The sequence below is a fragment of the Alosa pseudoharengus genome, unplaced genomic scaffold (assembly GCF_046254945.1).
Source record: "Alosa pseudoharengus isolate Yale_2024_CS ecotype anadromous, Long Island Sound unplaced genomic scaffold, YU_APseudo_1.1 YU_APseudo_1.1_scf_8, whole genome shotgun sequence".
NCBI classification, from domain to species: Eukaryota; Metazoa; Chordata; class Actinopteri; order Clupeiformes; family Clupeidae; genus Alosa; species Alosa pseudoharengus.
This window is the reverse complement of record NW_027468870.1, coordinates 1,589,984-1,615,719: the sequence shown is the minus strand read 5'-3', so window position 1 is coordinate 1,615,719 and position 25,736 is coordinate 1,589,984. Positions and strand designations below refer to the sequence as shown.

General features: G+C 46.0%; 1 protein-coding gene and 1 long non-coding RNA gene across 2 annotated transcripts in view; one reads left to right on the top strand and one right to left on the bottom strand.

The window, feature by feature from the left end:
- The first annotated feature begins 9,738 nt into the window (after window positions 1-9,738).
- LOC143112198 (uncharacterized) lies at window positions 9,739-10,735 on the top strand. Its single transcript, XR_012984691.1, has 3 exons — window positions 9,739-9,849; window positions 10,192-10,264; window positions 10,624-10,735. It is a non-coding gene; the product is annotated as an uncharacterized LOC143112198 (long non-coding RNA).
- Window positions 10,736-20,820: 10,085 nt separating this feature from the next.
- nectin3b (nectin cell adhesion molecule 3b) overlaps window positions 20,821-25,736 on the bottom strand; it is a 78,757-nt gene continuing 73,841 nt past the window's right edge. The window contains exon 6 of the mRNA XM_076274447.1: window positions 20,821-22,582. Coding sequence (XP_076130562.1) covers window positions 21,849-22,582 — 734 coding nt within the window. The 3' untranslated portion in view covers window positions 20,821-21,848. The remainder of the gene's footprint in view (window positions 22,583-25,736) is intronic.

Genomic DNA, 25,736 nt, shown 5'->3' with positions numbered 1-25,736 from the left:
ATATCTCAACATATCTGCACATACCTTTGGACTATACTGAGACGTAGATCTGAGATCTACACTGAGACATTCTGAGTATTATATTGTTACAGGAGGACTATGACAACAACTATATGAATCATGCATACATTTAAATCATACCTGTGCTGTGACATCTGTGAAACTTAGCTGTGCTGTTAGGCCTGTTTTTAGACCTGAGCTGTGTTGTGTGAAAATTAAGATTCTAACCTAAGTTCTATCTAAAACTGATCATCTGAAGGGCTGAATCTTATTCTTCAGTCTATATCACCACCAAATGTGACCTATTATTATTAACTGAGACCTCCGCATACAGACAAAGGGTAAAAGTGAACAAACCGGTTCGCAAGCAGGTAAAAGTGTGGCCTGAGGGAGCCTCCGATGCTCTTCAAGACTGCTTTGACACAACAGACTGGGAAATGTTTAAGCAGGCAGCCACTTACAACAACCAGACAGACATAGAGGAGTATACAGACACTGTAACCTCTTACATCACCAAGTGCATCGATGATGTGACCCACACAAAAGACATCATCACTCGGGCTAACTGGAAGCCATGGCTGACAGGGGATGTCCTCAGGCTGCTGAGGGCCAGAGACAAAGCCTACAGAGCTGGGGATGAAACTGGCATGAGAACAGCGAGAGCCAACCTGTCCCGTGGCATCAAGGAAGCAAAAAAGGAATACACTCACAAGATAACCACCCACTTCAAAGACAGCAGGAACGCACAAAGCCTATGGCAGGGCATTCAGGCCCTCACGGACTACAAGCCCGCGCCACAGAGCTGCGAGAGCAACATCCCTCTGCTCAACAACCTGAACCGCTTCTTTGCTCGCTTTGAAGCACAAAACAGCACCTGCCCACAGAAGACCCATCCCCCTCTACATGAGCAGCCCCTGTGCCTCTCTGCCGACAGCGTGAAGAGGACACTTGCTGCTATCAACACCCGTAAGGCAACAGGTCCAGACAACATCCCTGGTCGTGCGCTGAAGGACTGCGCAGGGGAGCTTAAGGATGTCTTCACAGACATCTTTAACACTTCCCTGAAGCAAGCCATCGTCCCATCTTGTTTCAAAGCTGCCACCATCATACCTGTGCCGAAGAAAACTGCTCCATCCTGCTTCAATGACTACCGCCCTGTGGCACTGACACCCATCATCATGAAGTGCTTTGAGCGGCTTGTCATGTCACATATCAAATCCATTCTCCCCCCCACCCTGGACCCCTTCCAGTTTGCATACCGAGCCAAACGGTCTACAGAGGATGCAATCTGCTCTGCCCTCCACCCAGCCCTCACCCACCTGGAAAAAAGAGACTCATATGTGAGATTGCTGTTTATAGACTTCAGTTCTGCATTCAACACCATAATACCACAACAACTCATCTGCAAACTTGACAAACTGGGACTCAGTACCTACCTCTGCAACTGGCTACTGGACTTCCTCTGTCAGAGGCCTCAAGTAGTACGTGTTGGCAACAATACCTCAAGCAGCATCACACTGAGCACAGGGGCCCCCCAAGGCTGCGTGCTCAGTCCGCTGCTCTTCACCCTGCTGACGCATGACTGCACTGCAACCTACAGCAACAATCACATAGTGAAATTTGCTGACGACACAACTCTGGTGGGTCTCATCACCAAGGGCGACGAGACTCAATACAGGTTGGAGGTCGACCATCTGACCACGTGGTGCAGGGACAACAACCTCCTGCTGAACGTCAGCAAGACCAAAGAGATTGTTGTTGACTTCCGGAGAGGTCACACCCAACACCTGCCACTGACCATCGACGGTGCTGTGGTGGAGAGAGCGAGCAGCACCAAATTCCTGGGGGTGCACATCAGTGAAGACCTCTCCTGGACCACCAACACAGCATCACTGGCGAAGAGAGCTCAGCGCCGCCTGTACTTCCTGCGGAAACTCAGGCGAGCAAGTGCTCCACCAGCCATCATGACCACATTCTACCGAGGCACCATTGAGAGCATCCTCTCCAGCTGTATCGCTGTGTGGGGCGGAAGCTGCACTGAATACAACAGGAAAGCCCTGCAGCGCATAGTGAACACAGCTGGAAGGATTATTGGTGCTTCACTCCCCTCCCTGAAGGACATTTACACCACCCACCTCACCCGCAAGGCGACCAAAATTGTGAGTGATGCAAGTCACCCCGCTCACAATCTGTTTGATCTACTGCCCTCTGGGAAGAGGTACAGAAGCCTGCGCTCCCGCACTACCAGACTCACCAACAGCTTCATACACCAAGCTGTTAGGATGCTGAACTCTCTCCCTCCTCTCCCCCCTCCACCCTCAGCTACATAACATCCTGGACATTGGACCCACAAATGGCCGCCTGCACCACTCCACTTGCACACTTGTACACTTTGCAACTTGTTGTTGTTGTCCTGGAAACACAACACTTCTGCTGCTCTTACATAACTTGCACCACTATGCCACTTTATTTCTTACTTAGGTCAAACAGAACTACCTCAGCCTCTTATTGGCCTGACTTTGCACTAGTATTTTATTTTATTGACTGTCTATGCACAATTTCAACCAAATTTTGCTGCTCTTATTTTTTCATTATATGTGCCCTCTTATTTACTTATTTACTTACTTTTTTGTTTACTTGAATGTTATGTTTGTCTGTGGACTTAAAATTGTTAAAATATGTCTTGTCTCCACCGTGGGATAGTGAGAAACGTAATTTCGATCTCTTTGTATGTCTGGAACATGTGAAGAAATTGACAATAAAGCTGACTTTGACTTTGACTTTGACTTTTTAGCTCTTTCTGCCAGTTCAGAATTACTACTGATAAACAGATCTGTCTTAGGATATGATTGGCATTATCAAGTTCTGTAAGAATGCAAATTCAGTAGACATCTGGTTTCTCCCTAATCATTATTGGGTAACTTTAAAATTGGTTTCAACAACTGATTTTTTTTTTTACTTCAAGCTTACATTGGTTGTTAAAGGAACCATATGTAAATTTGTGTCAAAAACTGGTACTGCAATCACTTTCAAATTACTGTAGAGCGGTGTATCCCCTCCCCCTCCCCCTGACTCGAGGTGGCCAACCCGGATGCCGAAACACTACTGACTTTGTGATTAGTAGATAGGTAGAGGGTGGCGCATCAGGCCAAAACACAACATGACATGACAAAACACAACATCAACATCAGTGGATGGATCATAGAGAGTTGATGAGTGTACCTATTGTGAATGTGGATAATACAGTGTGATTTTTTGAATGTTAAAAGTTGCAATTGCTGAATAAACTCTTTTGAGAGGTGGATAAACTCTAATAAAAGGTAGATAAACTCTTTCTGAAATTTCAGAGGTGGATAAAGTGCGTTTACTTGCGTTTAGCCTCCACTACATCCCTGTGCGTAATGCGTTTACTTGCGTTTAGCCTCCACTACGTCCCTGTATGTGATGCGCTTACTGTGATGTGATGCGTGGGGTGTGTGTGTGATGCGTGGGGTGTGTGTGTGCGATGCGTGGGGTGTGTGTGATGCGTGGGGTGTGTGTGTGTGATGTGTAGGGTGTGTGTGTGTGATGCGTGGGGTGTGTGTGTGTGATGCGTGGGGTGTGTGTGATGCGTGGGGTGTGTGTGTGTGATGCGTGGGGTGTGTGTGTGTGATGCGTGGGGTGTGTGTGTGTGATGCGTGGGGCGTGTGTGATGAGTGGGGTGTGTGTGTGATGCGTGGGGTGTGTGTGTGTGATGCGTGGGGTGTGTGTGTGTGATGCGTGGGGTGTGTGTGTGTGATGCGTGGGGTGTGTGTGTGTGATGCGTGGGGTGTGTGTGTGTGATGCGTGGGGTGTGTGTGTGTGATGCGTGGGGTGTGTGTGATGCGTGGGGTGTGTGTGATGCGTGGGGTGTGTGTGTGTGATGCGTGGGGTGTGGGGTGTGTGTGATGCGTGGGGTGTGTGTGTGTGATGCGTGGGGTGTGTGTGTGTGATGCGTGGGGTGTGTGTGATGCGTGGGGTGTGTGTGATGCGTGGGGTGTGTGTGATGCGTGGGGTGTGTGTGTGTGATGCGTGGGGTGTGGGGTGTGTGTGATGCGTGGGGTGTGTGTGTGTGATGCGTGGGGTGTGTGTGATGCGTGGGGTGTGTGTCTTGTTGCTGCTTCATCTCCAGGTTATTGCTCTCCATGTCTCTCCTTCCCCCGAGCTGCAAACCCATTTTAGAGTCTCTGAAATGACTTCGATCGGAATAGTTAGATCCCCCCGAAGACAAAGCTCTAACGAGATTAGCCGCAGAATAATGTGTTTCAAGTCGCCATGGCTACCGAGTGATTGGCAGGTGTAAGACACAAAGGAGCAGAAACAAAGTACTGGACATGGACATAGCAGAGGCCACACAGGAGGGGCAGGGGGGTTATCGGGGGGGGGGCAGGGGGGTTATCGGGTGCAGGGGGGTTATCGGGGGGGGGGCAGGGGGGTTATCGGGGGGGGGTGCAGGGGGGTGATCGGGGGGGGGGGGGCGAGGGTGAGATGGAGGAGACATATGGCATTGTGGCTTGGCCAAGTGTGGCGTGTGGCGAAGGATTTGGTTTTATTATCGACAGAATATTGAGATGGTGATCTAAATGTGCAACAGTGTAATGCATAACGTCGCTAAAAACAGAGCCGCCGAAACAAAGGAAGAAAGGTCACAATGCTTAGAGAGAGGGAGAGAGAGAGAGGGAGAGAGAGAGAGAGAGGGAGAGAGAGGGAGAGAGAGAGAGGGAGGGTGTGGGAGAAAGAGATGAGACATACAAAAAGAACACAGAAAGGGTAGGAGAGAAAGTCAGTCAGCGAGAAAGAGAGAGAGAGGGAGAAAGAGAAAGAGGAAGCGCAGTAGCCTAGTCAAGTGACTTAGCTCTTCAGCCATGGAAAAATCAATGACTTGTTCAGGGCAGCAAAGACAACATTTCAGTTACAGCACAGCGAGATACAGTTCCCCTCCCCCCAATGTCATGACCACACACACACACACACACACACACACACACACACACACACACACACAGGGGTCAATAAGAAAATGAATTTGAAGAGACTGACTTACACAGCAGATTGCATGACTTTCTGTCGACATACAAAACTGGACTTGTTGCTAATTGAATGGGCCCAGTGAGCCAGCGACAGATCCACAGACTCACAGTATGGGCAGTTGGGGCCGCGGGCAGATCCACAGACTCACAGTATGGGCAGTTGGGGCCGCGGGCAGATCCACAGACTCACAGTATGGGCAGTTGGGGCCGCGGGCAGATCCACAGACTCACAGTATGGGCAGTTGGGGCCGCGGGCAGAATTTATGGAGATTTATGGAGATTGAGATTAATTGAGGATTACGTTTACCCCAGCGTGAAGAATATTGAAGAAGGTTGATATGAAGGGGGTGTGGAGGTGGGGGGGGGGGGGGGGGGGTAAGGATGGGGAGGAGGGTCATTAGTCCATCTGGTCGCCCTCTCCACAGATGGACCCCCCACTATGAATCACGAGACTCTAATACAGCTAATGCAGTGAGAGGCCTACAGCACACGCACACGCGCACACACATGCATGCACAGTTTGTTCCACAGGGGGTGTGGAAAACAGAAGTGAAGTCATTATGCAGCAGTGGGCAGTTATAGTGAATAGTCACTATGCAGCAGTGGGCAGTTCAGCTCACAGAGACATGGGTCACGAGTGCACAGTGAGATGCCAGTAAACTTTAAATGCCAAGTCCGAAGGGCCCAAGAGAATTCATATGGACTTGGGGTGACATGGGGGACTGGATGCTGAGAGTTTCAAGCAGTCCTGCAGACTACTGTCTGTGGTATCAAATTGTCACATCACTGTTATGGCGCTAGTGTGTTACGGCCCCCTAGTGTGTTACGGCCCCCTAGTGTGTTATGGCCCCCTAGTGTGTTCTGGCCCCCTAGTGTGTTACGGCCCTAGTGTGTTACGGCCCCCTAGTGTGTTATGGCCCCCTAGTGTGTTATGGCCCTAGTGTGTTATGGCCCTAGTGTGTTATGGCCCCCTAGTGTGTTACGGCCCCCTAGTGTGTTATGGCCCCTAGTGTGTTATGGCCCCCTAGTGTGTTACGGCCCTAGTGTGTTATGGCCCCCTAGTGTGTTATGGCCCCCTAGTGTGTTATGGCCCCCTAGTGTGTTATGGCCCCCTAGTGTGTTACAGCCCTAGTGTGTTACGGCCCTAGTGTGTTCTGGCCCCCTAGTGTGTTCTGGCCCCCTAGTGTGTTATGGCCCCCTAGTGTGTTATGGCCCCTAGTGTGTTATGGCCCCTAGTGTGTTATGGCCCTAGTGTGTTATGGCCCCCTAGTGTGTTATGGCCCTAGTGCTAGGTTACGGGGACGCTGGCGAGACACGACGCTCCGTCTGGCATCATGTTTTTGTTTGTATTTATGTAATGTTTGTAATTTTATGTAATGTTCTGTTAATTTTTTGTATTTATTTTTCTAGTTAAATGTAATCACTCTTTATTTATGTTATTTTCGATCGTTTTTGTGTTATTCTTAGTCCTTTTTTCTGATTAACAAACTTGGCTGACACCATCAACGTCAAGTTAACGTTAACCAGCTTCCATTGGGCTGATGAGCGCCTTGGCTAGCTTGCCTTATGTCTCTGAAGTCCCTCATCCATCCGTGACGATGCACATCCAATGTCTGGACGGAGGGATTGCTCAGCAAGGGTGCCTAACTTCAATCTGCAAGAGATCTGCAGCTGCCACGACCACCGAGCTGCGGCTGACATGCGAGCTGCCATGCTAGCATCTACCGGTGCCTGGAGTCTGGATTGAGTGCTAAGAAACTGATGACAGCGTCAACCATGAAACAACAAATGGTCACTGTCTAGGACCACCGAGCTGATAATCAGCAGGGTCGCCCATCACAAATTCGGACTGTCTTGTCTATCCAGTGCTCTCCAGACTGCCAGTGAATTCTCCGGGTTGGTCAGTTATAAAGAACTTTGTTGGTGTTGCATCGTGAAGACACAGCTGTGCGCAGTTTTCACGCGGGTCATCTTTGCCCTTGGACATTTTCAGCCGGTTGGAAATTGGACTCATTTGATTTTTAATTTTTATTTATTTTATTTATTAATTTGTTTGTTGTATGTCTTGGTGTCACGGGTACGCTGGCGACTATGATTGATTGATTGAAAATCTTTATTGACATGATGTTTTTTGTACAAAGGATGATTCTTATATGAATAAATAAATAAATAAAATGACTTTGTACAATTATCAGTCAAAAGGATAAACACAATAAAGCCACAGGGCTTATTTCCATTGTGGTCCTTAGACTACGCCGCTCCGTCCGGCATCTATTGTCTTTGTTAGTCTGTGTCAATGACAATGTCTTATATGTGGAGCGCTTTGGGTTGCACTCTGTGCATGTTAAATGCGCTATACAAATAAATCTGACTTGACTTGACTAGTGTGTGTGTTACGGCCCTAGTGTGTTATGGCCCTAGTGTGTTACGGCCTCCTAGTGTGTGTGTTCTGGCCCTAGTGTGTTATGGCCCCCTAGTGTGTTACGCCCCTAGTGTGTTATGGCCCCCTAGTGTGTTATGCCCCCCTAGTGTGTTACAGCCCTAGTGTGTTATGGCCCTAGTGTGTTACGGCCCCCTAGTGTGTTACGGCCCTAGTGTGTTATGGCCCCCTAGTGTGTTACGGCCCCCTAGTGTGTTACGCCCCTAGTGTGTTATGGCCCCTAGTGTGTTGTGGCCCCCTAGTGTGTTATGGCCCCCTAGTGTGTTACAGCCCTAGTGTGTTATGGCCCCCTAGTGTGTTACGGCCCCCTAGTGTGTTATGGCCCTAGTGTGTTATGGCCCCCTAGTGTGTTATGGCCCCCTAGTGTGTTATGCCCCCCTAGTGTGTTATGGCCCCCTAGTGTGTTCTGGCCCTAGTGTGTTATGGCCCTAGTGTGTTACGCCCCTAGTGTGTTACGGCCCCCTAGTGTGTGTGTTCTGGCCCTAGTGTGTTATGGCTCTAGTGCGTTCTGGCCGTCTGTATGTGTGCTGCATTTGTGCAGAGTTCCTGCTTGGGTCCGACAGGGCCTTGCTGCCCACCAGCATTCATGGGTGTGAACTGTGGATGTCTATGGTAGAGTTCTCAACGGGTCGGGTCGGCCCGACAAACCCGACGGGATCGGGTCGAAAATATAAGCAAATGACTCGGATCGGGTCGGACCTCAGGCTTAATCTTTTCTGCTCAGTGAAAAAATAAAAGCTGCTGTTCACCGTAAAGAAAGTCTGCTGCTGCGTGCAACGTGCATCATGAGGGGCAGGGGCAGACCTGACGCCGCTGTGTGCACGCCTTTAGCCTGGAGAAGACGATGGAGTTGGTGAAAAGTAGGCTAAACTTGCCGCAGGTGAATTCACCGTCACTACTACAGGAGTGGGAAAATCAGAGGTCTGGAAAGTGTTTGGAGTGGTGCTGGATTCTGATGGAAATTCTACAGGTTATGTGCAATGCTCAAAATGCAAGGTGCTGATGAAATATGTGACCCTGCAAGGCGAAACCAGTCGCTTTGGTAAAATTTAAAAAATTAAGTTATTGTGCTCATATGAACGGCCATAAACTAAGCTTGTATATGTATATCGAGGGTATCATGTTCGAAACCCAACAAAACCTTCGCTGATTTACTTTGACACATTTCCTGTTTGCACAACATTTTGTGTGGATGCTTAAGCAGACATGCATTATAGGCTACATAGCGATTCCCGCATGTTTTCGGCAAGATTTTGCTTCATATTCTGTCGTGCACTGCAGGCTTGTGAAATTGTGAATCTCCAGCACTGGAAGGGCGGAAGCAGAGCAAAGTGTTGTTAACAAGTAGGCAGGGTCTTGTTGAATATTCACGGATTTTATGCAAATATCACAAGTTAACCTGCTCACCATCTAAACTGGAACACCGGGTCGGGTCGGGTTGTAATTTTCAGGCCTGTTGAGAAGGGGTCTGTCTCATTCCGCCTACTTCTACACTTCGAACACTTAGTTTTAAGTATATAGTGTAGATAACACAAAAAGTCAGTGCACTGCAGGTACCCGGATGACCCCCTAAAAACGGTCACAAAATTCAGTGTACAACGATGGTCCCTACTCGCACTAAACGGACGCCATCTTGACTACAAAGCGGAAAGGGAGGGACCAGGGACGTCGGGAAGATTTTCCAATTTTGAAAATAATGGCGGACAATTCAGCCGAGACTGCCGGAGCTGCGACACCGCAATCGTATAAATGTAAGTAATGGTGGTAATACGAGGCATTGTACTGTCGTCTAATGCATCACTTACATGTCCCTCACTGACTGAAGCCGATATAATAATTTGGCGAGTTAATTAGCGTAAGTTACATGTTAATGCTACCTAGCTACCTACAACGTTAAGCCACGTTAAGCCAGCCATTGGGACGAGCACGTTATAAATGTGAACTCTATCGTATTAATGCAAGTAACAGCAGTAATACGAAACGTTTACTGTATTATAATGCATTACTTACGTGGCCTCACTAATTGAAGCCGACATAATCATTTGGCGAGTTAACGTAACGTTATATGTTAATGCTACCTAACACGTTAAACCATCCATTGGGACGAGCACGTTATCTGTGTGAACGCTAGTAAGTTATGAAACTGGCTTCGTGACTATGTGCTCGTGAATACAGTGTTGTGCCATTGTAATGTTTGATATCACGTATACTATTGGCGGGCAAGGTGAGTTCCTTTTGTCTCATCGAGGTATTTTGATCGGTTTTAGGGACGGACGAAGATACATGGGAGCTTATCCCATGGCGTGCTGCCAACGCAGATTTGTTTACGGGGAGGAGAAATGCGACCCTTACTGGATTCGAGTAAGTACATTGCATTACCAGTTGTATTACGCTACGTTCTTTACTTCAAACTAACGTGATCACATATGCTCGTTGTTATTGACAGTGCTGTAGTGGAGGCTAAACACATGTAAAGCAGTCTATGCATCTCTGGCCCAACCCCAGGATAAATAATCTCCTCAAAATAAATGTTGTGATATTGTTGTTGCAAACAAAACATAAGAAATATTGTAGTTGCATTTCATGTGTAACATAACATATTAGGTGGGCGAACCCAGTACTCATGCCATGTTAAATGATCTGGTAGTGGGCCTCTGTATTATTTAATGCATTGATATGATCTGCTGTTGTGTTTCTTACCAGGGAATTCATTAAGAAAAAGGGGTTGGAGGGGAGGCTGGATGCCAAGGCCATCAGGAAGAGATGGGAGAACTTGGTAAAAGCTTTACAGGAATTGGTTGTACACTTGTGTGTTTACCTTTGAACTAATTGGTAAAGTCAAATTAATGATTGATCAATTCCTAAAAATACTACCTACCTACTTTATCAAACTGATAAGAAGTAGACAATGTATTTACCTCTGTATGAATTGAACCATACAATGCTTAATACAATGTTTAATAATGTTGAACACATTAGATTTTGCAGAATGGTCATGTAATTTATTCAGATTTGTTTTGTTTTTTAACATGCCAGACGAAATCAAAAAACAATCATACATTTTAAATTTTTAAATGTTATCATGGTCAGGGACATAACATGCCATTGCCATCCTCTGTCTCTGCTCTGCACCAGAGACGGCTCCTGGAGGTGCTGGTGCTGGTCTTCGTGCCCTCCTGACATCAGCATCTGGCTCCAGCAGGTCTCCGTTGCTCATACATATATTATGCAGAACAGTGCAACAGACGATGACCTCCAGCACGTAAGTCACATCCACTTCCAGAGCCTTGAAGAAGATGGACCTCCATCTTGTCTTCAGCATCCCAAAGGACCGCTCAGGCCATCCTTAAAAATATTTTCGTTTGCCGTAACCCGACCGACCCTGTCAATTTAGAACCGACCCAAATATTTATTTTTTTCCCCTTTTAGTCTGACCGACTTGCCGGTTGTAAACTTGCGTTAATACCGACCGATTGTTTTTTTCACTCTAAACAACCAATAGAAATGCAATGAAATAATATCTCTTTTAGTAGGCCCAAGTATTGTGAATATAAATTGCCTACATGAAAACGTGGCTCACTTAAATAAAACCCCGTGGCGTCATCTCTACACCATTAGTTTTACGCATGTCACACTATGGCCTACGCTTCGTTTCATTCACACAAACTGATAACGCTTTTACTTGGCACGAAGTTCTGGAAGAACTGTGGCCAGATCTTTTCTCAACCCTTCTCCCCCCTAGTCTAACGGTGACCGTGTCGGAGTATTGAAATTGGTTGTGGTCTATTCAGCATTTCTCAACATATGGGTCCGCAACATGGAGACTGCTGGTCCGCGGAGTCGTGGAGTGAAATTAGGCCCGGTGCTTCATCTGATAATTTGCTGCGCAGTTGATCGATCAAGAAACCGCGGATCGACGAAAAAAGAAAACAAACGTTTCTGCTATCGATGTCATTAAACATGGAGCCCTACAATTAAGTGGTGAGCACTCATTCAATGCGCGTCTGCGTGAGAGAAACTGAAACTAGTTGATAACGTTGGTATCAAAGCTCCGCTTCAACCTGTTGGAAGGCTATTTATTTATTTAACGAAACTTAATAGAACAACGTTGTTTTTTGGAACTTCCTTAGAAACAGAGCAGAGACTGTATAAAACACTGTATAGCATTGAGTATTGTATAGTCAAATTTCAATATAACGTGGCCAAGAGCTAGTAGCCTTCTTTCTGGGTACATGTAGATGAGCCCTATGACCCCAAAGTCTGCCATGACCGGGCCTCAGGTCAAAGAAGTTTGAGAAAGGCTGGTCTATATAACCTGCATCAGAATGAGATTTGCAATGGTGCGCCTGAAGGCACGGGTTGAAGACCCAGTCAGTTACGTCACGATATGCACATTTGTGTAAATTCATTCCTACGTAATCACCATGACCTAAATTGTACTTTTTTTTTTACTTTGAATCTTGAAAAAAAAAATATTGACCTACCTACCGACCCATTTTTTATTTTTTTTGGCTGTTACTGCAAACAAAAATATTTTTAAGGATGGCCTCAACAATGCTCCTGGCCTTTGACAAGCTGTTGTTAAAGCGAGCCTGGAGGTGGTTGCGAACGGGCTGTCTGAAGGGTGTGATGAGGCTGATGGGCTGGGACAGGCAGGGGTAGCCCCCATCTCCAAGTATGCTGTATCCTGGTGGAGGGTAGGACTGCTGATAGTAGATGGGGCTGTTCCTCAGTACTCTGGCATCATGAACTGACCCACAGTACCCCACGAACACATCGAGGAACTTCCCCACGTTATCACAGATGGCCTGCAGCTGGATGGAGTAAAAGAGCTTCCTGTTAAAATAACAGGCGGCATCTTGTGCTGGGGGCTTCACTCTGGCATGACAGCCATCGATGGCACCAACCACACGGTTGAAGGCTGCAGATCTGGCCAGACGGGCAAAGCGACCCCCGAGGTGAGGGAGCTCTTCTGCGGTGGGATGTCGGACCACTCGATACAGTAGAGCGGCGATCTTCCCACTCGCCCTGTGGACTACCCGGTGAATAGTTGCCCGGGGCATGGCAAAGGCCCTGGCAACCACACGGTAGGAGGAGGGCGTGGCAAGCCAGAAAAGAAAGATCAGGGTGTCGATTTCTGGGCCCCAGCCATGGTCGCATTCCCTGCCCAACACATCCATGAGTGCGTTGAAGGACACCCTTGAAAGGCGATAGTCAACCCTCATGTCACTGTGGCCATCAAAGTATAGTGCCAACACTGGCACTGTTATTAATCTGGCAGTACTTTCTGGGGCTGGGAGGACGCTGTGAGTGGGGAGAGGAAAGTGAATTAATTATGTTTTTTTGTTGAAAATAAAGTGAATATCTGGTTCTGTTACTGTGTTTTCCTTAATTCATTGTCTTTTCTTAACATTCATCAGAATTAGTACATGATAGAGCATATCAATAGGCCTGTCTATTCTGTTGCCTATTGCTTGGTGTATGTTAGTGTAAAGATCACTTAACATTTTGAGCACAAATTCATACACTTTTGTGAAGTCTTATACTGATAGAGCTTTTAATTGTTTATCCACTTGGAGCACACTGAAGTACTGATGGTAAAATAATAACTAGCAGCTTACTGTCACTGTCCTGCATAACATTTATATAAACAGTGAAAAAACATTTAGTAATTGCATTGAAGTATTGTGACATGAAATGGTAAAACGTCTGTGAACCTGCTGTGTACATTTAGTAATTCATCAACTTAATGCAAGGAACTGCTCCTGACTGTTTTGAAAAGGTAAAGTGATTGATTAATCCTACTGGTGTAGCCTACTGCTGCACTGCAATTTGTGCATGATAGGTGTTTGTAAAATACATGAAAATACCTCATGTTCAGCCAATAGTAGGAGGATCCTGCGTTGGCGTCGGAGGCGATGTAGTTTCCACATGCTGTGAACGATTGGTTAATGAACGTGTGTGTTTGTAAACAAACGCCGGCATATATTTTTGGCGGGCTGAAAATTCGCGTTCACGTGTGTTGCGTTCGTCACGTCATACCGTCATTTCCGGTAAGCTTTTTAACATAAGTGTTCCTTTTGGAACAATACTAACGATCGAAAGTGGGCACTATGGCTGTAAGTGGTCAGTGCACATTAGCAGTGCACTGACGTAAGTATTCGGAATGAGACAGACCCCTAGTCTATGGGTGTGTTTGAAACGGGAGACAGCTGCCTACTGCCTCCCTCCCTACATAGAGAGCTGTCTCACTAGACATGATTTTGGATTAAATGCATCTTTTAAAAATGAGCGTAGCACTCTAGAATCTTTGGTTAACACTACGGTATGACGTTAGCAAAGGCCTGACATTAAACTAAATTAGCTTACGTAAGCTAGCAGGCTAACGGTATAAATTAGTTTTACGGCCGGCAGATATATCAGACCAGACGCTATTAATGGTTACAACAATGGCATAATCAGATAGTAAATTGTTTATTTCTAGTCTGTAATCTACAAATCTAAGCAAAATAAGGTCACACAAATGACATTTTAAACAGATTTAGCAGCCATTACCGATGTCATCCGCCATGTTTGTTTACCTTTCACAGCTGTTTCAGACGTTGCCGCAAGGGATTATGGGTAGGAGGGAGCATGAAGTGTGCATCGATGCTGCCTTCAAAAATGACCGTTATTTGGGAATTCTAAGATATCTTAAAAAGGCAGCAGAATTTGTTTTTTCGGTTTCGAACCGCACTTGCTGCCTTGCTCCCCAGTTAGATATCTTAAAAGGCAGCAACTTTACCCGTTTCGAACACACCCCATGTGTTTGTGTTGTTTGGTGAGCCGTGGACGTCTGTGTGTTTGTGTTGTTTGTCCTATGAGTAGATATCTGATGTGTTGACAGGATCATGTTTTTCAATGGAACACTGCAGTGACAGGGCCATAGAACACTGCAGTGACAGGATCATGCATTCCATGGAACACTGCGTTGACAGGATCATGTGTCCCATAGATTTTTCCACTATTCACTGCAGCCTTTAAGAAAAATGTCATCCTGCTACTCACTTGTTGCCTCAACCGAATAAAATGCTATTTTGCGTGGAAGCCTGGATGTTAGCCTTGATTAGATCATCTGGCACAGCTACAGTAATTATTCTGTTACAGTTATACGATTTTGTTTTACCCTCACTAAAACGGAGGTGATGGTGACAGGGTTTACAAGTTGCGAAAACCGGCTAGCTAGTAAACGTTTTTTAGGTAATCCAGCTAATACTGAATTACGATAGTCCAGCTTGGAGATGACCATGGTATGAACAAGAAGCTGTGTGGAATATTGTGTCAGATAAGGTCTGATCTGCCTAGTGTTGTAAAGGCCAAACCGACATGACTTTGCCATTGAGGCTACATGCTCAGGGAAGTCAAGTCGGTCATCAATTAAGATGCCCAAATTACGTGCTGATCTAGTTGATAATACCCCATTCCCATAATTTCTATAAAACTCAGTCTGCATCACACTACTGACCGCTCAAGGGGAGGGTGGTATATGGGCGTATACAATATCATGTTAAGACAGCGTGACGAGGGCCGATACACATATACAGGTAGGAACACTACGCTTCTGAATAAGAACGCGTAACAGCTGATTCTCAAGAAACCGGATGTCCAGGATTGGCTCTCCTTCATAAATATCTATCAACTATTATCTGTAATGTGTCTCCCAAAGGACATAAAAACACAAAGATAAACTCTGAATCTGTGACATTATATAAACACAGCGTAAAGGATGACCTGGGGTCAAAGGTCAAGCGCCCTGACCCTCACCCTCCCGTGAGGCGCAGATGGACACAGATCGCTGAGCAAACATGGAGGGGTCAGAGAAGTCTGGGTGGTCCGTCACCTCAAGGTCTGTTTTCTGAGCAGAAGAGGCCGCTTTCTGATCTTGCTGGTGTTCCATTATTCGTCTCCTCCATCAGCACATTCATCTCTTTAGCAGCATAATCCGAAATAAAGACCTAATTAGCCAACACTGGCCAACACAACTTTACAACTCTTTACAACTCTTATTTAGGATTCATTAAGCACAGTCGTTAGCAGGAACCATTCACTACAAAGTGCACCGTAACCAACTAATATCATGAATCCTTTTTATACAATCCTTTTTTTAAACAATTAAACGCAGTAGTTCAAATGAATACAAATGAATTACATAAGCATTACAGATTATTTTTAAGAGTTCAGTTTGGTCATGTGGACTGATGTCATAGGCATGTGCTTAGTGACACAGATGGTACATGTTAAGATTAACAGTTGGCTTGTCTACATGCATGAGCAAGATAATAAGCTCAGTCAGACGCTGACCAAAACGATGTGCATTTAATGACACGTGCATATTACTGACCAAACCGATGTGCATTTATTGACACCTGCATATTACTGACCAAAACGATGTGCATTTAATGACACTTGCATATTACTGACCAAAACGATGTGCATTTAATGACACGTGCATATTACTGACCAAAACGATGTGCATTTAATGACACGTGCATATTACTGACCAAAACGATGTGCATTTAATAACACGTGCATATTACTGACCAACTGAAGGGCAAACGGAGGACAGAACCAGAGCGGAGCAGAGCGGCTACAGCTCCAAATCTGAAGAAAAACACCCATCACACACTTGCTCCCTCCTGTCACACACACACACACTTGCTCCCTCCTGTCACACACACACACACTTGCTCTCGTGTCAAAATACCAGATAAGTTCAGAGTGGGGAATGAGGAGTGTGTCGCACAGCTGTAATGATGCATCAGTCGTGCTGATGAGCTCATTTAATACCTGAGCAGTTCAAAATGGGGGAGTGACACACACACACACAGGTCACCACATTTACACATCTCCTCTGACCTATTCTGAGGGTAACCTGACTCCGCCAGATGGATTTGCTCCGCATATCCATCTGGGAACTTTTCATTGAAGAACTTTTGGGAAGGGGCGGACATACTGGTTAGCTGATTGGATAAACCATCTGTCTATCACCACCTTTGTTGGTTATCGACGGGCCAAATCAACCAATTAGATGAACAAAGTATTCTTCTAATGCCGTTTAACATACAATTAAGTTAGGTAACGTGACAAACGTTAAGATGTTTTAACTTACCATTTATGAACCTAATCAACGACAATTCCCATCAAGTTTTCACGGTAGGCCCTACACTTCTGAAGATAGTATATTCCTCCATTATGAACTGGAATCAGCCTTGGAGGATGTCTGTGTCGTTCATTCCTCCCAGCTGCATGGCTGAGACTCATAGCTTCAGTTTACCCAGGAATACTTTCTAATTTGAATAAAACTTGCGCGATAGCTATGCTCATCTCTGTGGATGCAGTCATGTTGTTCGTTGCGTCACACCTCAACCCGCCTCAAAGCCAACGCTGATTGGACGTTCGTTTGGTGAACTGCTCCAAATTTTCTTTAACGGAAAGTATCCAGACTGATCTGCGAGTGAAACCCTGAAGCTCGCGAGATCAGGATGGTCTCAAGAGGCTATTCTGAGGGCTCATCCACATAACTATTCGTTTTCAAACTATTCAAACAACGAGAGAAAGAGAGAGAGAGAGAGAGAGAGAGAGAGACACGGCAAAAAATAATAAAATAACTGCAATGGAGCAAAGAGAGACCAATGAGAAAAATATGGAAGAGAATATGGGGAAAGAGAAAGATGGAGAGAATATGGGGAAAGGAAGAGAGAAAGATGGAGAGAATATGGGGAAAGAGAAAGATGGGGAAAGGAAGAGAGAAAGATGGAGAGAATATGGGGAAAGAGAAAGATGGAGAGAATATGGGGAAAAGAAGAGAGAAAGATGGAGAGAATATGGGGAAAAGAAGAGAGAAAGATGGAGAGAATATGGGGAAAGAGAAAGATGGAGAGAATATGGGGAAAAGAAGAGAGAAAGATGGAGAGAATATGGGGAAAGAGAAAGATGGAGAGAATATGGTGAAAGAGAAAGATGGAGAGAATATGGGGAAAAGAAGAGAGAAAGATGGAGAGAATATGGGGAAAAGAAGAGAGAAAGATGGAGAGAATATGGGGAAAGAGAAAGATGGAGAGAATATGGGGAAAAGAAGAGAGAAAGATGGAGAGAATATGGGGAAAGAGAAAGATGGAGAGAATATGGGGAAAAGAAGAGATGGAGAGAAAGCGTGAGTGAGAGATAGAGAGTGGGTGAGCAAGTGAGACCTAGACACAATGCATGTAGGCATCAGAGCTTCAGGAGAGAGAGAGTGTGTGTGTGTGTGTGTGAGCAAGTGAGAACTAGACACAATGCATGTAGGCATCAGAGCTTCAGGAGAGAGAGAGTGTGTGTGTGTGTGTGTGAGCAAGTGAGACCTAGACACAATGCATGTAGGCATCAGAGCTTCAGGAGAGAGAGAGTGTGTGTGTGTGTGTGTGAGCAAGTGAGACCTAGACACAATGCATGTAGGCATCAGAGCTTCAGGAGAGAGAGAGTGTGTGTGTGTGTGTGTGAGCAAGTGAGACCTAGACACAATGCATGTAGGCATCAGAGCTTCAGGAGAGAGAGAGTGTGTGTGTGTGTGTGTGAGCAAGTGAGAACTAGACACAATGCATGTAGGCATCAGAGCTTCAGGAGAGTGTGTGTGTGTGTGTGTGTGTGTGTGTGTGAGCAAGTGAGACCTAGACACAATGCATGTAGGCATCAGAGCTTCAGGAGAGTGTGTGTGTGTGTGTGTGTGTGTGTGTGTGTGTGTGTGTGGTGTGTGTGTGTGAGCAAGTGAGACCTAGACACAATGCATGTAGGCATCAGAGCTTCAGGAGAGTGTGTGTGTGTGTGTGTGTGTGTGTGTGTGTGTGTGTGTGAGCAAGTGAGACCTAGACACAATGCATGTAGGCATCAGAGCTTCAGGAGAGTGTGTGTGTGTGTGTGTGTGTGTGTGTGGTGTGTGTGTGAGCAAGTGAGACCTAGACACAATGCATGTAGGCATCAGAGCTTCAGGAGAGTGTGTGTGTGTGTGTGTGTGTGTGTGTGGGCAAGTGAGATCTAGACACAATGCATGTAGGCATCAGAGCTTCAGGAGAGAGAGTGTGTGTGTGTGTGTGTGTGTGTGTGTGTGTGAGCAAGTGAGACCTAGACACAATGCATGTAGGCATCAGAGCTTCAGGAGAGAGAGTGTGTGTGTGTGTGTGTGTGTGTGAGCAAGTGAGACCTAGACACAATGCATGTAGGCATCAGAGCTTCAGGAGAGAGAGTGTGTGTGTGTGTGTGAGCGAGCAAGTGAGACCTAGACACAATGCATGTAGGCATCAGAGCTTCAGGAGAGAGAGTGTGTGTGGTGTGTGTGTGTGAGCAAGTGAGACCTAGACACAATGCATGTAGGCATCAGAGCTTCAGGAGAGTGTGTGTGTGTGTGTGTGTGTGTGGGTGAGCAAGTGAGACCTAGACACAATGCATGTAGGCATCAGAGCTTCAGGAGAGAGAGTGTGTGTGTGTGTGTGTGTGTGTGTGTGTGTGTGTGTGTGTGAGCAAGTGAGACTAAGTGTGAGAGCACGTGTGCAGATATCAGTGTTGGGGGAAAAGGCGGCCCAGTCACCCGCCTGAGAAGAGTCTGTTGCCATGGGGATGCTGGAAATGGCCTGGGGTGGGGGTGGGGCTTCAGAGCAGCAGACCAGTTTTACTATAGCAGTCCCGCACACACGCACGCACGCACGCACACACACACACACACACATACACTTCCCCAGAGAACAGAGGAAACATGTATGTTATGGGCCAAGGAATAGGAAGTGCAAGATATATAAAAAGAAATACAACAAAACAAAACAAATCAGCAAAACAGCCATTAACAGAACTAATATGACTATTCCACATAATAAAATATGTCAACAGTCTAAACCATTGGTGGAGATTCCTGCGGAGACTGTTGAGTTAAATACAAGTGACAACAAGTCTAATCACTCAACAACACGCTCCAGAGTCCAGGAGAGAGTGGCGCTCTGTGATCCGGGAAGAGCAGAGGAAGCGGCATCCTGCAAAGAAGTAGTCAGTGAGAAACACACACACACACACACACACACACACACACATCAGAGAGCACGTGTCTGTGTGAAACAGAACCATCCCACAACCACACACACACACACACATCTAATCTTGTCTTGTTCTCCCTTTTCTACACACACACACACACACACTTCAATCTTCACCACATTAAACACAGTAGAGAGACGATTCCAAAAGGTGCTTTATTCAAACAAATGTAGCTCATTCATACAGCATCATACTGTCTTGTGATTTCTCTGCTCTAGAACGGGTCTGCAACTGCAGAGGCCAGGAGGCGGAGCTGGACAAGCACCTGGACACTCAGGTGAGGTGGAGCACCTGGACACTCAGGTGAGGTGGATCTGTCATGCGTCATATCAATTCTCAGGCTCATTTGCCTTTTAGAAAAACAAACATACCTCCAAAGAAAGAAACAAACAAGATACTGTGAAGGTCGCTGCTTAAAGCCAGTCCGCCTCTAACTCCTCAGTCCAGTCCCACCGCCCATACATCCACTGGCAGTTCTACGTTTTTTTTTTATTATTATTAGTATTATTATTACACAATTTCACTCAAGTTACTTGTGGTATTTGTTTTTGTTTGTTTTGTAACTCTGGTGTCACAAATGTCATGCAAACATAAACAAACATAAACAAGCTGCAGTCAATCCCAGAATTCAGTCTGAACTAGAGATCAGAGATCAGAGAGCAAGACTGCAGTCTGAACTAGAGATCAGAGATCAGAGAGCAGGACTGCAGTCTGAAACTAGAGATCAGAGATCAGAGAGCAGGACTGCAGTCTGAAACTAGAGATCAGAGAGCAGGATTGCAGTCTGAGAGCAAAAGCAGAAGAGAAAAGTCCTGGGACAGAGTTGGTTTTGATCTGGAGACTGCACACACGTCCAGGTCATGATCAAGGGGAGAAGGCACTCTGCTTCCCAAACAAGATTCCATCAAATGTTTCAAGATTATGTTTTCATATTTTCAACCCAGGCATGAAGATGATTTGGAAAATAAAAAAACAAAACAAAAAATCAATCACAGTAATGTCATCTGTGAAACATCATTTGGCTAAGAAATCAAAATAAATAAAAGTTATTGCACTGGCAAGTTACCTTTACACATTTGACACCATAATACCGCGAAGGTTAGCACCAAAGACAAGGGCACTAGCCTGCATGCCTGCCTACACACACACACACACACACACACACACACACACACACACACACACACACACACACACACACACACACACTTACATCCCCTGAAACAGACACACAGATATATAAACAAGTTTGTTCTGGTACACGTAGAAACGCAAGACAAAAGGCACAAACAAAAGTGGTGATCAATTCTAGCACAGTTCACAGATCCCGTCGGAGGAGAGTAAGTCTGCCTGTGGTCCAGACTAACAATGTAAACGACTTCTTCCAACACGAGAAGTGCAAACACAACATGACCATTGCATACCAGAGCTGACTGACCGATCAGCACTTCAACAGTTTATGTTCAGTTATCAAGTGTACGAGGGGGTTCCTCCAGATTCTCTTTGTATGGGAAACATAATGGGAATGTCTATGACAAAACATATCTGTTCCTTTTTAAACAGCCTTTAAATTGCCCTGGCCAACACCACCACAAACAAACAAAAACAACAACCAAACAAGCTAAACTCCTGTGTCCTGCTAATGTCCCTTCTTCCGTCGCTAGTGGCCACAGCACATGCTCTTAAGACAGAGTGGCAGAGGGGACACAAAGTGACCGGTCTGGCATCAGGACAAAGCACGCAGTAAGGTGCTTACAGGAGCCCTCCAGCATTCCTTAGGCCCGGGGCTTTCACTTGATAATGAAGAGGGTTGTGTGGCGACTGTGCTCTGAAAGGCAGAGTGGAGCTCGGAATGTCTCTCCGGGTAGGGAGAGTGAAGGCTCACGGACAGAGAATCTGTGGACCAAAAAAAAAAGCCTTCTGAAAGTCTACGAGCACAAAAAACAAAAACAAAGAAGCGAGAAACACAAAAACTCTTCTGTGCAGGTGACCAAGAAAAGAAAACAGACACACACACATACATTCTAGCCAGTAATAGATTCAGATCCTCAGCGATGAGGTCTCTAGACTAAACACCACGTCTGCACATGCTCCGTTACATCCCTAGAAGAGCCGAGTGAAGGAAACACGTCCGTGTCTAAACGTCTCTTAGTGAAGGCAGACCTAGAGAAACTGAACAAAAAAAGTGCAATAGCTTCACTCCAAAAGGTGGCTTCCATGTTGTGTGATCATTTAGTGACGGCTGTCCGACTCCTCTGATGCGGTCAGACATACCACTCGCGCCGTGAGATCATGGAGCCGTCCGTGTGCGACACATACTCGTTGTCGTAGACCTCGTCAGGGAAATACGAGGTTCCGTTGGTCACCATCGACGGAGGAGGGTACCTACGAGGCCCGGGGTGATGGTGGCTCCGCTGGTCGTCATGGTAGTTCTGATAGTGGCCAGGGTGATTGTAATGGTTCTGGTAGTTGTGGTGATCAGGGTAGTCATGGCGATCCCCGGTCAACTCTGCCCTCAGCGCCCTGCTGCTTCGGCCGTTGGGGGCACGCTCTCTATCGTAGTCGCCCCACTCCTCGCGGTCCTTGTCCCGGCAAACGAAACCGCCGCTGCGGTCACCTCCGTCGCAGACGTCCCTGGAGGACTTGACGTCCAGGCCGCCGTTCCCGGCCACGGCGCCGTAGAGCTGGCGCAGCTCGTGGGCAGCAGGAGGGGCCTTCTGCATGTCCGAGGGCCCCAGGCCCTGCTTGGTGTAGTAGTCCCCGCGGAAGGTGCCGCGCTGCCTCTGGTAGTAGAGGCCGGCCAGCACCAGCAGCAGCAGCAGGAAGAGCGCACCTCCAACCGCTCCACCCACCATGCTGCCCAGGCTGCCCGGCCGCAGAGGCGACAGGGTCGGGGACGTAAACACCGCCCGCTGCCGGTTACCGGGCGCGGTGGTGTGGTTGCTGGACTTTAGGACGGGAACATAGATGGTGGGGAACATGGTGGTCGTGGGGGGATCTAATGGAGAAGAGGAGGAAGGACGCAGGGATGGAGGGAGGGAGGGAGGGAGGGAGAGAGGGAGAGAGGGAGGGAGGGAGGGAGAGATGGAGGGAGGGAGAGAGGGAGGGAGAGAGGGATGGAGGGAGGGAGAGAGGGAGGGAGGGAGAGAGGGAGAGATGGAGGGAGGGAGAGAAGGAGAGAGGGAGGGAGGGAGAGAGGGAGTGAGAGAGGGAGGGAGGGAGAGAGGGAGGGAGAGAGGGAGGGAGGGAGGGAGAGAGGGAGTGAGAGAGGGAGGGAGGGAGGGAGAGAGGGAGGGACAAAGAGGGGAAGAAAGCAGGGATGGACAAACAGACAGAAAAGTAGAGAATGTCAATGACAGCTACGGCACATTGCTAAGAGGGAACTAGTTTTACATGGTTGTCAAAAGCAGCTAAGTCCAACAGTTCTAGCTAGGTTCACATCCATCCATCATTCCATACATAGAGTACACACACACACACACACACACACACAAAACAGAAAGGAACAACTGTTAACAAACTAACATGTTAAACTAATGAGGGTTAGTGGTGAAGTTTGCTTTACAACTACAAAAACACCCAAATGAGGTTGAATATAAAGCATGTTATAACAACAGGGAGCAGTTGTGTACTACACAAGGACTGAGCTGATGGAGCTGATGAACAGGGTTGACGTATAGAGTATGGGGTGATGGAGCTGATGAACATGGTTGACGTATAGGGTATGGGGTGATGGAGCTGATGAACAGCGTTGATTTGCAGGGTATGGGGTGATGGAGCTGATGAACAGGGTTGATTTGCAGAGTATGGGGTGATGGAGCTGATGAACATGGTTGACGTATAGAGTATGGGGTGATGGAGCTGATGAATAGGGTTGATTTGCAGAGTAGACATACAGGACTGGATGGGGAAAAAGAGACGATGGGAAATGGACAAACATCATGTGCTAACACACAGCAAATGAATAATGAATGACATCGGAAAACATTACAAAACAGAACCAGATGGAAATAGTTCCCCAAAACATATGCCATTATTCACACAACACAGCCCGCTGAGAAGCCTGAACAAGTTCTATATATATATATATATATATATAAAGGAAAAACCCTCCTGATAATGAAAGCAGTGTTGCTAATGACAAGCCTCTCTTTCACAAAAACATGCCAAAGTATTCCTTGGAGTGTCGCGCCAGCTGCTAGTTATTTAGAAGTCAAGATGTGTTGTGATATTCAGATGTGTGCTGGGGAGGGGTGGAGGGGGGTGATGTCAGAGGTGGGGGTTCATTTGAAGGCGGAGGCGGAGGCGGAGGCGTACGTGGAAGACACAACCCAGCAGGTCATGTCAGGACCTTCAGACAGTCACAGACCAACTGAATCAGACAGCTTTTTAGAAGGGAGACTATTTCAGAAGTGTGTGAGTGTGAGTGCGTGTGTGAGCGTGCGTGTGCAAGAGAAAGAGAGTATGCAAATACACACTTGTGTAAGTATGTACCTGTGCATACATTCAAGTGAGTGAGTGAAAGACAGACTGTGTGTGTGAGTGAGTGAGTGGTGTGAGTGTGTATGTATGTATGTATGTGAGTATGTATGTATGTATGTATGTGAGTATGTGTGTGCGTGTGAGTGTGTATGTATGTATGTATGTATGTGTGTGCGTGTGAGTGTGTATGTATGTATGTATGTGTGTGCGTGTATGTATGTATGTATGTATGTATGTATGTATGTATGTATGTATGTATGTATGTATGTATGTATGTATGTATGTATGTATGTATGTATGTATGTATGTGAGTGTATGTGTGTGCGTGTAAGTGTGTATGTATGTATGTATGTATGTGAGTGTATGTGTGTGCGTGTAAGTATGTATGTATGTAAGTATGTGAGTGTATGTGTGTGTGTGTATGTATGTATGTATGTAAGTATGTGAGTGTATGTGTGTGTGTGTGTATGTATGTATGTATGTATGTATGTATGTATGTATGTATGTGAGTGCGTGTGAGAGTGTGTGTATGTATGTATGTATGTATGTATGTATGTATGTATGTATGTATGTATGTATGTATGTATGTGCGTGTGTGTATGTATGTATGTGAGTGTATGTGTGTGCGTGTAAGTGTGTATGTATGTATGTATGTGAGTGTATGTGTGTGCGTGTAAGTATGTATGTATGTAAGTATGTGAGTGTATGTGTGTGTGTGTATGTATGTATGTATGTATGTAAGTATGTGAGTGTATGTGTGTGTGTGTGTATGTATGTATGTATGTATGTATGTATGTATGTATGTATGTATGTATCAGTGGCGGCTGGTGGTTAAAAAAATAACGGAGGAAGGAATGTCTGCTTGATTGGCGTTAGTGGCAAATGTGAGGTTGTGATGGTGTTGGTGGCATATGTGAACAATAGAGTATGTAGGCCGCCTATCCAGACACATTTATGGCAGCAGTATGTACTATGTAGCAGGGGGGGGGGGTCTGATCTAAAGAGCTAGGCAAGCATGCAGCAGCCAGAAAAGTTGTGGGTTCAATTCTTGGCTTCAACCATTGTGCATTTGAGCAAGGCACTTAACCCCAAATTCGTCCAGGGACAATGGACTTTGTAATATAATTTAAATATATAAGTCACTTTGGATAATAGTGCTAAATTAATAAATGTAAATGTAAATAAATGTAAATTTAGGTCTGGGAAGTCAGGGAAGATATGTAGGTCTAGTTATGAAATACTGTTTTCCAGATGTGAAAAATTACGGAAAGTCTGGAGGTTTTGCTCAGTGTAATATATTGGCAGAAAAGTCTATAATAATAAAAATAGACACTTGTTTTATAAAACCATGTAACTATTTACCATTAAAAATAGACCTTAAATGTGGCTATTTGTAATATGCTATTGTTTTTAAAGCCAAATCGCTATAATTTAAAGACAGGTTGTAATAGCTAAGTGGGAATTTATGAAAGCATAACTTGGATGATTATAACAACGCATAACTATCCAAAAATGTTTTATCACCAAGTGAACTGTCCACGTATGACAGGTCAGCAGTAGGCTATGGCTGATTGTTTTCTGTGCTAACGTTACCAGTTAGCCATTAGTAGCCATTTGTCTGACTATGTAGCATTCAGTAGCCTACACTAGCCTTACCGTCTTGTTTTGGA